The sequence below is a fragment of the Micropterus salmoides genome, unplaced genomic scaffold, assembly GCF_014851395.1.
Source record: "Micropterus salmoides isolate LMB-PRFRI ecotype aquatic unplaced genomic scaffold, ASM1485139v1 Ms_hic_scaffold_14, whole genome shotgun sequence".
Taxonomy (NCBI): domain Eukaryota; kingdom Metazoa; phylum Chordata; class Actinopteri; order Centrarchiformes; family Centrarchidae; genus Micropterus; species Micropterus salmoides.
This window is the reverse complement of record NW_024040485.1, coordinates 23,092,409-23,104,982: the sequence shown is the minus strand read 5'-3', so window position 1 is coordinate 23,104,982 and position 12,574 is coordinate 23,092,409. Positions and strand designations below refer to the sequence as shown.

Genomic DNA, 12,574 nt, shown 5'->3' with positions numbered 1-12,574 from the left:
TGCAGTATCTCAGCTCTTACTTGTCACATAACCACCTGCAGTACCACAATTTGTCAGTTATAAACTAATAAGATAAGCTTTCAACCTTTATGCTGAGCTAAGCTAACTGTCTCCTGTCTTTAGCAATCTTCGCCTGTAATTCTCCATCAGAAAGCAAAAAGTATATTTCCCTAGATGTCAAAGTAATCCTTTAAATTCAAGGCGAATTGTTTTGAAGAAATATTTTCAGCTAGGTGTATTCCTGGAAGAGACAGTTCAGCAGGCCCATGTCAGTGAGCATCTCACAGAGGAGAGGCAACATTCACTGTGGTCTATCTAAGAGGCTCAGTGTGAATGACGCTATCTTTGGGATCACAGAAACACCATTATCAGTACACACTGACATCACTCAGCCCTCCACAACAGCAACGCTCACACACAACACTGCCCGCCTCCTGCAGCACAGTCATTCTGTTCACCGGTCAGCCCATTGTCTGTGTGGAGGCCTGGTGGACAATGTCGCCAATCTCTGTCCAAGCCATGATCCAACACTGCTATTGTGACTGGTCTTTTTCCCACTTAACCAGACAAGATGGTTTTCCCGTGGGATGAGAGAAGGAGGAGGTGAGGGGGGGGTCCTCTGTTCTGCCTGGCACTGGGGTAGAGAATGTGAAGAGGGCACAGCTTATCAATCTGTGACGCTAGCACAGTCACTGTGGTGATCATGAGCAGACATGTGGACGAGCTATATGCACACACAATACCCTGCCAAGATGTCAACAACACTACTTCTCTCACTACAGTGAGTATTACACAGTGGAAGTCTCTGCTTCTTTATGGTTGGGTCTATGCTGTCTTTCTGCCTCCAGCGTGAAGTCAGGATCTTCTACCATCTACACTGAGAAGAGGTTCATCCCTGAAAGCCACTTTCACATTTTGCATGAAAGGAAATTTCCTTGAAGTTGGAATATTTTTACGTGAAACAACATCTCTTCTACAAAATGAAACAACAAGACCAAACAACTTCCAAACTAACAATTGTAATGCATTGACTCAGGATGTCTGATGGGATACACATGGACAGACACCAAGTGAGTAACTGTTTTCAAAGAAGTTGAGTTAGCATAGTTGTGGCAAATAATAGAAAACCGTGACTGTGAAATACTATTTGTCAAGATTAGTTTGAATCCTCTTATAAGGTTGTATTTTAATCATCCACCCAAATTCTGCATAATCTTTATACAAGGTGTCAGTCTGGTTTTGGGCCTGCTGAGGTGTAGCCACTGCCCATTGTCATGCCTGAGATGCAGACCCTCTACCAGCCCCACCACACCATTCGTCACACCCCAGGTCTCTACCTGGAACCCACCCTGATGCGGAGGCGTGTCCTGGAAGATCAAGTGGAGCTGTGGTGGTTCAGAGAGCCACGCCAATCCCTGTTGTGCTACTGTGCCTCGGTAGCCCTCATACTGGGGCTGGGCCTGGGTGGCGTGGGGCTCCTCTCCACCTCCACCAGCCTCTCTGGGGAGTGGCGCCTTGGGGTGGGCACTACGCTCTGCCTCTTAGCCCTGGCTGTTCTGCTCAAGCAGCTTCTTAGCTCTGCCATCCAGGACATGAACTGTGTGCGCAGTCGACGTCGGATCAACCAGCTGAAGAGCGGCGGCAGGGCTGACCCGGCACTGATCTTTGCTGTCGGGCTGGCAGTGATGCTCTGTGGGACGGTGCTTCTCTGTGTGGCCACAATCGGCAGCCAAGATTATGACAGCAAGGAAATGTTATTGTCTAGTCTGGTGCTGATGGCTGCAGGGGCAGGCATGGCTCTGGCTGTAGTGGTCTACAGTGTGCTCATCTACCTTAAAGGAAGACGAGAACAGAGGAGGAGGATGATGATGAGAATGAGCAGACCAAGGAGGCTGCGGAGTCGAGCTGTCAGGGTCTCAGGAGGACAGATGAGCCAGCCCAGGAGAGAGACATCCTCCAGCAGGACAAGCCTGATCTGAAAGGACTAAATTGGCAGAATGTCTCAGAGAAAAAGGATCAAAGAGTCTGTGAAATGAAAGATTAGATGAACTCTGTCTAGCAGATGTACAATAAGCAGAACAAATTTACAAAGAGATGAATTTAGGTAGATTTAATCTTGGACTTCACAGTGGTTGGGGCACATGTCCAGTCTTTTGTTACCATTAAAATAACACTATGTCTATGATCATCATCAAAAGAATATCTGCAAATAATGTGCAACTGAACAATAGAATGTTGCAACACGTTCTTTCAAAAATGGCTCAATAATCTGAATGCACCATTTTGATACATCTGAGTAGTTATGGTTGAAAGTGAAGACTCAGTAAGTGTTGACATCAAAACAAAACTTTTTAATAACTGTGTTGCGTATATTTTCAGTGTTGATAATATTTCTGTTCTCTACCACTGACTCAAAGGTCAAGGTTGGAAAGGTGAATGAAAGAATGAATGCATATGAAATTGGAATTAGAAAGAATTCATTTTTGTTTTTGCACTTTACAAACAAATGCATCAAAATACTCTTTTATATCTTACATCATGCCTCTCACACACATCAGATACGTTTACACTGAAATCCATACCTTTCTGCACATTCAGACTAATACAAAGGTGATGATGTATCAAGTTGTTTCACCTTTTTCTTGTTGGTTCAGAGCCAAAATATAATCAACCAACCTTGTAACTTGATTGACAGGCTAATAGCTCATTTGCAGGGTATGAAAAGCAACTTCCAAAAACTTGCAGATGGATATACACATATTCATTAAAAAATTAAAAAAAGATTTCAGCTTTATATATATAATATATTGTCAAATGTGACGTCAGCAAGTTGTTGCCAGCTTTGAACGTCTATACCTTTCTTTAGTCACGTCGGTCATTTGTTTAAAGAACGTTACATGTTTCAGTCTAACAAAGTTTGCTGAATCTGCCTTTGTGCACCCAGCCTACGTATATGATGAGATGTGAACTACCATACTGTACTCAAATGAACTCCACGACAAGCAGTAACATTTTTCAAAGAAATCAATTAACTTTCATTATTACTTTCATTGTATCCATCATCAAACGCTTCTCCTGCGTACAGGGTCGCGGGGGAGCCAATCCCAGCTACTTACATTGCATCATACTATTTAAATATGCTCATGTTGGACACAAGTCCAGTCATTATTTCAGCTTCTAGAGGTTTTGACTACTGTGCACTTCAGCAGTTCCAAAGCTATTGGTCTGGACCCCTCCAAGGGGTCACAGGATAATCTTGGCTGCAAAGATTCATTGGAACAGGAAAAAAGGAAAAAATAGTTTTCTTTCTTTAAACGTTGTTTCTTTTCTTGTGATATCTGTAGTTTTGCCCAGCAAAACTATATTGGACAATATGTCTTATTTAAACAATTGTTTAAATAAACAATTGTTTAAATAAGACAATTTAATAATTTAAATAATTGTTTAAATAAGACAATATTATGATCCTTTTTGATGGGAACTTTCACTCTGGTGGAAACTTTCACAGTTCATAGACATATGCAAGGCGTGACAAGAGGTTCCAGACTGATTCATTTAAAGGGGGCACAAGCCAGAAAGGTTCTGTTCAACTGTCAATCAAGTTCTCTACAGTGTCATTTATTTTTTGTTGTAAACCAGCTGTTTTTGATGAAGTCTCCCTTTATCTAATCACGCTATAGTGAACTCAAGGTCATCATCGCTGTCTTCTATCCCTTCCTCCCCCTCCTCCACCTCCTCCTCCCCCCCCTTTCTTTCTCTCTCTGCCCTGTCTTTCTCACTGGTCTGGATATAGTTATCCTCAATGAAGCCATCATCATCATCATCCAGTCCTCTCGGAGTCCCTCCAATTCCTCCCATTCTACCCAACACACTGTTAGGATAGGACGCCTCCTCCTGGCCATACTGGCTGACCCCGTCAGCCTCTTGGAGCAGGGAGTGTCTGTAGCTGGCTAAGAAGCGATGGAAGAGGCGAAACTTGACAGCCATCACGATGAGGAGAGAAACAGTGAGGACTGTGCCCAGTCCTGCAGCCAGATAGGACCACTCCACAGGCTTGGATTCCTTATTCAAATCGGATGTCCCTGCGTAGAGAGCAGGAATAACATTTATTGCATCTACATGTAACTATAAAGATTAAATAGGTCAACACCAGTGCATTCAAATTGTTTAAGTGTCATAGAGTTCAAAGTTCCTTAAACACACCTGGTTGTAAATAGTTAGACAGTGGTAAAATACTGTGTGTGTCTTTTGTTACTTACTTTGAAATTCAGTAATGTTTCTGTTGGTGCTATTATCTTGTTCCATTAGAAGATGTCTCTGAGCACCTCTGTGTCCCCCAACATCAGATACAGTAGCCGGATGTGCTTCTCTCATAAAAGCTCCACAAAGAAATAACACCGCAAAGAGGCTATTGCTCCACTGGCCCATCTCTGTGTCCTGGGGGAAAACCTAAAAAAGTCAAATCATCAATTGATTACATCTACTGAGGATCATGAGAGGGTGTTGAACTTTAGAATGCACTTTGCACCCCATTTTTATATTGCATTTAAAAGGGACATTTTCGCAGCCAATGCGGAGAGCCAGAACAATTACAGCAACCAGTGACTCCCTGTACATGTGGGATTGTCAGTGTTGTTTTAAGACAAAAAATTGGGATTCCATCTTTTAATGTGTGGCTGATTAGACATCCTAAGGCCTGCACTGACAATGACATACTTCATGTTTTATATTTCATGGCCAACAAACTATTAACCAATTCAGAGATTTAAAGGGCTAACATTACCTGAATGTTCAAAGCATGGTAAGGATTTAATTGGACAGATGTGCTTTCGGCAGTTATCCCTGTCTATAATTAGTCATTTAATTCTTGACACCACTAACGTGATCAGCATTATTTCAAAATAGTTTCATCTGTTTAAAGAAGGTCTTTCAAATAAGACTCTAATAAGATATGATAAGATTATGGGATCAAATGCATTTGAAACTAACCAGATGATCGTGACACACTGGCAGATAATTATTTGTTTCAAGAAAAACTATTAATAAGGCATGAATGACTTAAAGTTAAAATTTACTGTTTATTGTACATGGAATACATTACATTTGATGGGCTGGCAAATTGAGTATTGATGCGTTATGCACAATTAAAGAAACATTTACATCGAAAGCTTCACTGCTATTCTTACATCTGATTCAGTAAATAGAAAACTGGGTACACAAATTATTAGAATCATAATAATCACCATCATTGGCATCATTTTCATCAAAGAATGCACCCCTTTGGTTTGGAGGAATCATAACCCCAAAAATGTCAGCGATAAAACCTCCTCCAACAACAACAATGGCTGATGGTATCTTTTATTTCAAATTACACTTACAGTACACAATCAACAGATGCCTTCAACCACTACAAAGGACTTGTTAAAAAACAATTTGAACTGAATCAAAATATCCTTAAAACTTTCTTGATTAGATACAGTAGTCCTCTCTATCCACACACACTGTGACGTGATGTTAGGCGGTTGACTTGCCAAGTCTTGAGCAACATTCATGATTATATTCTGGAATTGCTTACTAATTAACTTTAAACATAGTATAAACACAAATCTGTTATACAGATAACAATTTTTAATCTAGAGAGCAGGTATACAGTGTATCCGCACTGCAGATTCTGTCTGAAGATAATGAGTTTGAGGCAGCAGTACAGAGTTAATATGTGTAAAATGCACCTATGTGGGCCAGCACACAGTAGCTGTGTCTCTGATAAACACTAGTCATATGACTACAACAGACTCACTACTGTCTAACATATAACACCAAAGAACACATAGTAAATCCATTGGCAATTTACACTACAATCTACAACAAGAACACGCGAATGAAAAATATCTAAATTTACTTACCTGTTCAAAATAGGATAATTGACGGAGCAGGTGAAAGTCTCCTAGATCTGATTTTCAACGGCTGTTTTTGTCTTCCTCTTCAGCTCTTTCTGAAATAAAGAGACTTGCTGGCCAAAGGTTGCAGGCCATAATGTCACTGTTCCTGCACATTGCCCTCAAGACAGAGATGTTAATGAATAACTTCATTAGGTGTGTCATCTATTTCTCCTCCTGATTCATTTTTAACTCATTATTCCAGTCGGGAGTGCATGTAGACAAGTTTTTATTTTCATTCAACAGCATTCAGTATCAATTTACTCTTTCTGTAATAAATAGAAGTAAATAATCAATCATTGGATGTAATTGAATTCAGTGACAGGGACAAATAATGCCTTTGGATGAATTGTGACAATTGTTGCATCTGGCTCTGAGGCCAGATAGTGGCACTGTAATCATATAAGACATGTGTGAAACAAAAGCTTTCCACAGAGTCTATGTCAATTTACAATTTGTCTGGGGGGTTTACAGGAGATTAATGAGGTAACAACTGTAGCATTACATTGCTTCAGGGGATTTTTTTCTCATATAAATCATTTTTTCCCCCTTCTTGATCTACTTTCCATTAATTCATCAGGTTTCTAAAAAGCCATGCTGAAAGGAGGGCAGAAAGAGGAATTAATGTGTCTTTAGAAGAGCTTCAAGTCTTGAGAGAATTCTGACAATTGACCCAGAGACACCTCATTATACACCCTGTACTTTTTACCACTAGGAATAGAGGCCCACTTCAAAAAGGTTCACCAGGACTCCTTTTTAAAGAGGAAACTTGGGATATGAGCCTTCAGAACTCTCAGAATCAGAATTTACTTCTTAACCGACTGTCCTTAAATACATTTAAAATGATAATGATACATGAACTAGCTCCTTCAACCACAAAGATCCTAAAAGACATTTTTTGTGTGAGAAAACTAACTTCAAAGTGACATACTCAAAGCGCACAATAATATCTTTAATTGGCTCTGGTTTCTTATGTTATATCAGCCTTGGGCGTGAAGTGCTTTCATCTCAAATGTGGAACATTTTTCTTTTTAATCAGCTCTGACCAGAATACACTTTCATTTAGGGACTGAACTAAATTTGCATGACATGACAAGCGTGACAGAATTCAAGATGGTGAAATCTAATTTAAAACCTAACATATTTATGAGAAAATAACTCTCACAATACAATGTGCAAGTTAATGTGGAATTGGCCATTGCTAATGTATGGCAAACATTACAAAAGGCTGAACTTCGAATTATATTATAGGCAAACTTAAAAAGACGTGTTTGAATTCTTTAGCTTTTTTGTTATAATGCAGAAAAAAGTGAAGGAGAAAATAATGTTTGACAGAAATAATGCAAAAAAGAGAATTCTCTGAAACAGAGACAGGGTTGTTTGCCCTGCATATGGGGAAGCATTCCTTAAGACCCATCGTGTACACTAGAACCATCATTTTTTAAACTGTTTGATTCATTTTTTTAACCAATCCTGTAAGGTAATGCTGTAATTTGGGATGTTAAATAGTAAAGACCCTTCTAAGACTACCCTCCCATCTGCGAAAATGAAAAACTATATAACCATCCACCCTTTTCTTACCTCCCCTCTGTTTCTAATAATTTGCATACAGTCCCTTGGTTCCCAGTTTTATTTACTTAATCAGATGTAAGAACAGCAGGGAAACTTTTGATGTCAATGTTTCTTCAATTTTGTATAATGCATTAACACTCAATTTGTCACCCTGTCAAATTTAATCTATTCCTTGTAAAAAAGAACCCATTCATATATCCAGTATTAATTGTTTTTCTTAAAACAAATATGCACGCGCCAGTTTATCACAATCAAAGATTGATCAATTAATTGACAGAATAGGCTTTAAGGTATGTCCCTCCAACTATATCTGTGCAAATGAGAATGTGCATTCTCATTCAGATACAAATAAACCTCTCCCTGCCACAGCTTGTTTTAATTGCAATGGGCAGGAAAGACTTCCTGTAGTGGTCATTATTACTGTGGAGCTGAAGTATATAGTCTCCGACTGAAGAGACTTTGTTGTCTTATGAGTAGTTCATGCAGAGGATGTGAAGTGTTATCCATAATTCTGAGCAGTTTGTGCAACATTATTGTCTCCACAACCAACTGGAGAGGCTCGAGGGCAGTCCCCAGCGCAGAGCCAGCCCTCTTAATCAGCTTGCTCAGCTTCTTTGTGTCACTGGCTCTGGTGCTGCTGCCCCCAACAGATGACTGCAAAGACAATTGAACTTGCAACACAGACTGGTGAAAAATGTGCAACATCTTCTCAAAACAATCCACCAGCTCTTTGTGATCAGTCTCACCTCCACCACTGACACGCCCCACAATGGCAGAGTCATCTGAGCATTTCTGCAAATGACAGCACTCAGAGTTGTACTGGAAATCTAAAGTATATAGTGTAAAGACAAAAGGTGAGAGTACAATTACCTGCAGTGCTCCTGTGCTGCTAACCACCTGCTCAGACACACATCCCCTCAGTCTGTGATCTGTCCCTCAGGTAGTCAGTAACCCAGGAGGGTCTTTTGGAGCTTCTCCCGCAGTAGTATAGGCAGGATTGTGTTAAAGGCACTGGAGAAATACAAGAACATGATCCTCACAGTGTTAACAGCCTTGTCCAAATGAGAGTGGGCTCAAAGAAGCAGGTAGATGATGCCATCCTAGACACCCACCTCACGGAACTGCAGTGGGTCTAGAGGGGTGATAACCAGAGGGCTTAGATGAGCCAAGACCAGTCTCTCCAAGACTCTCATTATGTGGGATGTTAATGGGCAGATGGAGAGGACTTATTTAGTACCAGAACAAGGCAGGATGTCTTCCATAACACTGGAACTTTCTCCTGGCTCAAGCTAAGATTGAAGAGGGGGTGTAGGATCCTGCACTGCTGGTCTGCGCAGGCCTTCAGGACACTGGGGCTGATACTGTCAAGCTCTGCAGCTTAGCTCTGGTACAGTTTCTCTAGCTGTCTTTTCAACTGGCTGCAGGAAACAGACAGGTGGGTGGGGGCGTTCCAGGGGGTCATGTTTCCTGTTGTGAGCGGAGGTATTGATGTGGCTTTGTTAAAGTTCAGTGTGGGGGACGAGGCGTATTATCATATAGGTCTATGTATATCTTCTTATCTTATTAGAGTCTAATTACATCATTGGTGTCACAAATTAATTGACTAATTATTGAAATGGATAACTGTGTCTGCATGTTTTACTCCTGGCTTTCAATCCTGAAGAGACCAATCAAATCAAATTTGTGTAATTATGAACAGTTTTTTCGAGCTCACATTGGGTATAATCCAGCACCAAATCAGGTTGATTGGTCTCCCAGTCCTGCCATCATGACAAATATCTGTGCACATTTTGCATTTGGCCATTTCTATTTAACAGTTAGTTCTTATCACCGCTCTAATGCATTAACCTATCTTATCAATATGTAGACATTGACACGTAGTTTGAAGCACAAAGAAGATCAAGGGAGGATCTACAAGTCAAGTTGTACTCTATTCCGGGAAGACAGTTCTTACTGAATGTGCAGATTAGCATGCAGTTAGATTGAGAAAGATGACTCATCCTATCTGAATCCATTATTACTTTTCTCATTATGCTCATTGACCTAGAGCTAAGCAAAATGTCTTTGGAGCTTAAGTATGCCTGCAGTGTAATAAAACTGGTCACTGAGGGAGATGGCATTGGATTATTCATGTTATGGATGGATCTGTATTAAACCCTGTATCTTAACCCAAGAAAAGAAGAAAAGGCTTTACTAATGCTTTTTACAATGATCAAAGCAGTTTTGTTGTCACTGTCATCCTTTCAGTGAATCTTCTTACCCCATACATTTCAGAAAAGCCTGTCTACAGAGAAAGATTACGAAACCAAATTCAGTGCCAAATCTGAACTGTCTGACTTGAAGTCTCACTGACCCATCTAATATTTTTCTCTTAAATGACACAATGGCTTTAAAACAAAAGGAAGAGATGAGATGGGGAAAGATTGCATCATCAGAGTCACTCACTTGGATGTGTTTAACATAACAAATGTCAGCTCAGTGGCAATGCTGATACCAAGACTCCTTAAGCTAAACCAGAAGAAAATCCCAAAGGAGAATAATTCTTTCCATAATACTGCTGGTAACACCTGCTGCTCTAATGACCACAACTGATCATTGATAATAGGGGTGGATAAGACACATGCCTTTGGTGTGAGAGACAGTTTCAGCGGCGTGTAACCTCTGACATATATAGCAATTGCAAGTCTATTTGGATAAAAGCAACTTCTAATTTATAAATTATTATTATTATTACTAGTCATAATTGTTTTATTTTTAGGATTTAATAGTCAAAATCAGTTTCCATGCTGATATTCTTTTGTAGATAACATATCTGAGCATAGGTGCATCAAAATCCTGTAGAAAATATCACAATGTAAATGGCATGAGCTGTAACTTGTTTGTTGCTTTTCCACCACATGGGGTCTGGCCACTTCAATCTATCAGTGAAACAGATGCATCACCGCATAATAATCAGGTTCCGTCTTTTGATTCAGACTTTACTGATGCTCTTTCAAGAACTGTGTGAATAAATCACTGTGTGCATTCATGGAGTGCATTTGAAAATACACTGCCATCAAACGTAGGGACATTAAAATAAATTCAAACCATCTGTCTTGTTTTTTTTTAAATGTATACTACAGTAGATTACATGTGCACAACATTTTGTGCTGACATTTACAAACGAGAACTTCAATCTATCAACATAAGGCATACAACAGAAACTTCTGATAAAACATTTGACAAATATGCTAGCAGCTGATAGTTTGCAACATTTTATAAAGTGTACATACATTTATGAACATACTGTTAATGAGACACTTTATGTACTTTAAAGTACATTTTGGCACAATTGTGATAGTTGTTGGCAGTGTTGACATTAGAAATTGAGGTCAGTTTCCACAATCACATAAGCGGAACTGTATCACAAATACAAGAGATGACATTGTGCATGAATTTAGAAATAATTTAGCTACCATTTTGACTTACAAAAACAAGGCCACTTGAATGTTTTGAGAAGGAATTGACTGTCCAGCAGATATAGAGCATAGGTTAGCGGGTCCAAGTAATGCAGTTTCCTACTGTCATTTCCTATGGAATGTGTTTTGATGTGAAATAGTAATCCAAATGTACTGTAAATTTGATAAGACAGATAACAAGTTTGTCGAAGTCTGTAGTACAACAATACTCAACATGCCCTAATGTATAAGCACTGAGTTAGACAAATCAAGATCTTCCAAAGTTAGTCTTTTAAGTACCAAATTCTCTCTTCTCTACAATCAGTTCAGCAGTTCAGCAAGGAAACATTGTGTGTAGAAACAGAAAGAAGGACTTTTGTTCTTAAAATACTGTAACTTAATGATCACTTGATGTATGTAACTGAGAAAGACAAACTGCACATATATCAGCATGTGAGTAATGAAAAATATACACTCACCTAAAGGATTATTAGGAACACCATACTAATACTGTGTTTGACCCCCTTTCGCCTTCAGAACTGCCTTAATTCTACATGGCATTGATTCAACAAGGTGCTGAAAGCATTCTTTAGAAATGTTGGCCCATATTGATAGGATAGCATCTTGCAGTTGATGGAGATTTGTGGGATGCACATCCAGGGCACGAAGGTCCCGTTCCACCACATCCCAAAGATGCTCTGTTGGGTTGAGATCTGGTGACTGTGGGAGCCATTTTAGTACAGTGAACTCATTGTCATGTTCAAGAAACCAATTTGAAATGATTCGAGCTTTGTGACATGGTGCATTATCCTGCTGGAAGTAGCCATCAGAGGATGGGTACATGGTGGCCATAAAGGGATGGACATGGTCAGAAACAATGCTCAGGTAGGCCGTGGCATTTAAACGATGCCCAATTGGCACTAAGGGGCCTAAAGTGTGCCAAGAAAACATCCCGACACCATTACACCACCACCACCAGCCTGCACAGTGGTAACAAGGCATGATGGATCCATGTTCTCATTCTGTTTACGCCAAATTCTGACTCTACCATCTGAATGTCTCAACAGAAATCAAGACTCATAAGACCAGGCAACATTTTTCCAGTCTTCAACTGTAAAATTTTGGTGAGCTCTTGCAAATTGTAGCCTCTTTTTCCTATTTGTAGTGGAGATGAGTGGTACCCGGTGGGGTCTTCTGCTGTTGTAGCCCATCCGCCTCAAGGTTGTGCGTGTTGTGGCTTCACAAATGCTTTGCTGCATACCTCGTTGTAACGAGTGGTTATTTCAGTCAAAGTTGCTCTTCTATCAGCTTGAATCAGTTGGCCCATTCTCCTCTGACCTCTAGCATCAACAAGGCATTTTCGCCCACAGGACTGCTGCATACTGGATGTTTTTCCCTTTTCACACCATTCTTTGTAAACCCTAGAAATGGTTGTGCGTGAAAATCCCAGTAACTGAGCAGATTGTGAAATACTCAGACCGGCCCGTCTGGTACCAACAACCATGCCACGCTCAAAATAGCTTAAATCACCTTTCTTTCCCATTCTGACATTCAGTTTGGAGTTCAGGAGATTGTCTTGACCAGGACCACGCCCCTAAATGCATTGAAACAACTGCCATGCTTGCTTGA

The 12,574-nt window shown here is 40.1% G+C and overlaps 2 protein-coding genes across 2 annotated transcripts; one reads left to right on the top strand and one right to left on the bottom strand.

Annotated features, from left to right (window-relative positions):
• The first annotated feature begins 619 nt into the window (after positions 1-619).
• On the top strand, positions 620-3,845 carry tmem125b (transmembrane protein 125b). Its single transcript, XM_038718530.1, has one exon. The coding sequence runs from the start codon at positions 1,275-1,277 to the stop codon at positions 1,977-1,979; it is 705 nt and encodes a 234-aa protein (XP_038574458.1). The 5' UTR covers positions 620-1,274; the 3' UTR covers positions 1,980-3,845.
• Positions 3,760-6,007, bottom strand: LOC119902382 (leucine-rich repeat-containing protein 19-like; the record flags this gene model as incomplete). The annotated part of the gene is made up of 3 exons (XM_038718532.1): positions 5,904-6,007; positions 4,260-4,449; positions 3,760-4,082 (listed from the first exon to the last, which is right to left on the bottom strand). Coding segments are annotated over exons 2-3 (492 nt in total), but the record flags the coding sequence as incomplete, so codon positions are not given.
• Positions 6,008-12,574: the final 6,567 nt, after the last annotated feature.

Coding starts and splice junctions, on each gene's coding strand:
- tmem125b (XM_038718530.1), top strand. CDS start 1,275: ATGCCTGAGATGCAGACCCTCTACCAGCCCCACCACACCATTCGTCAC.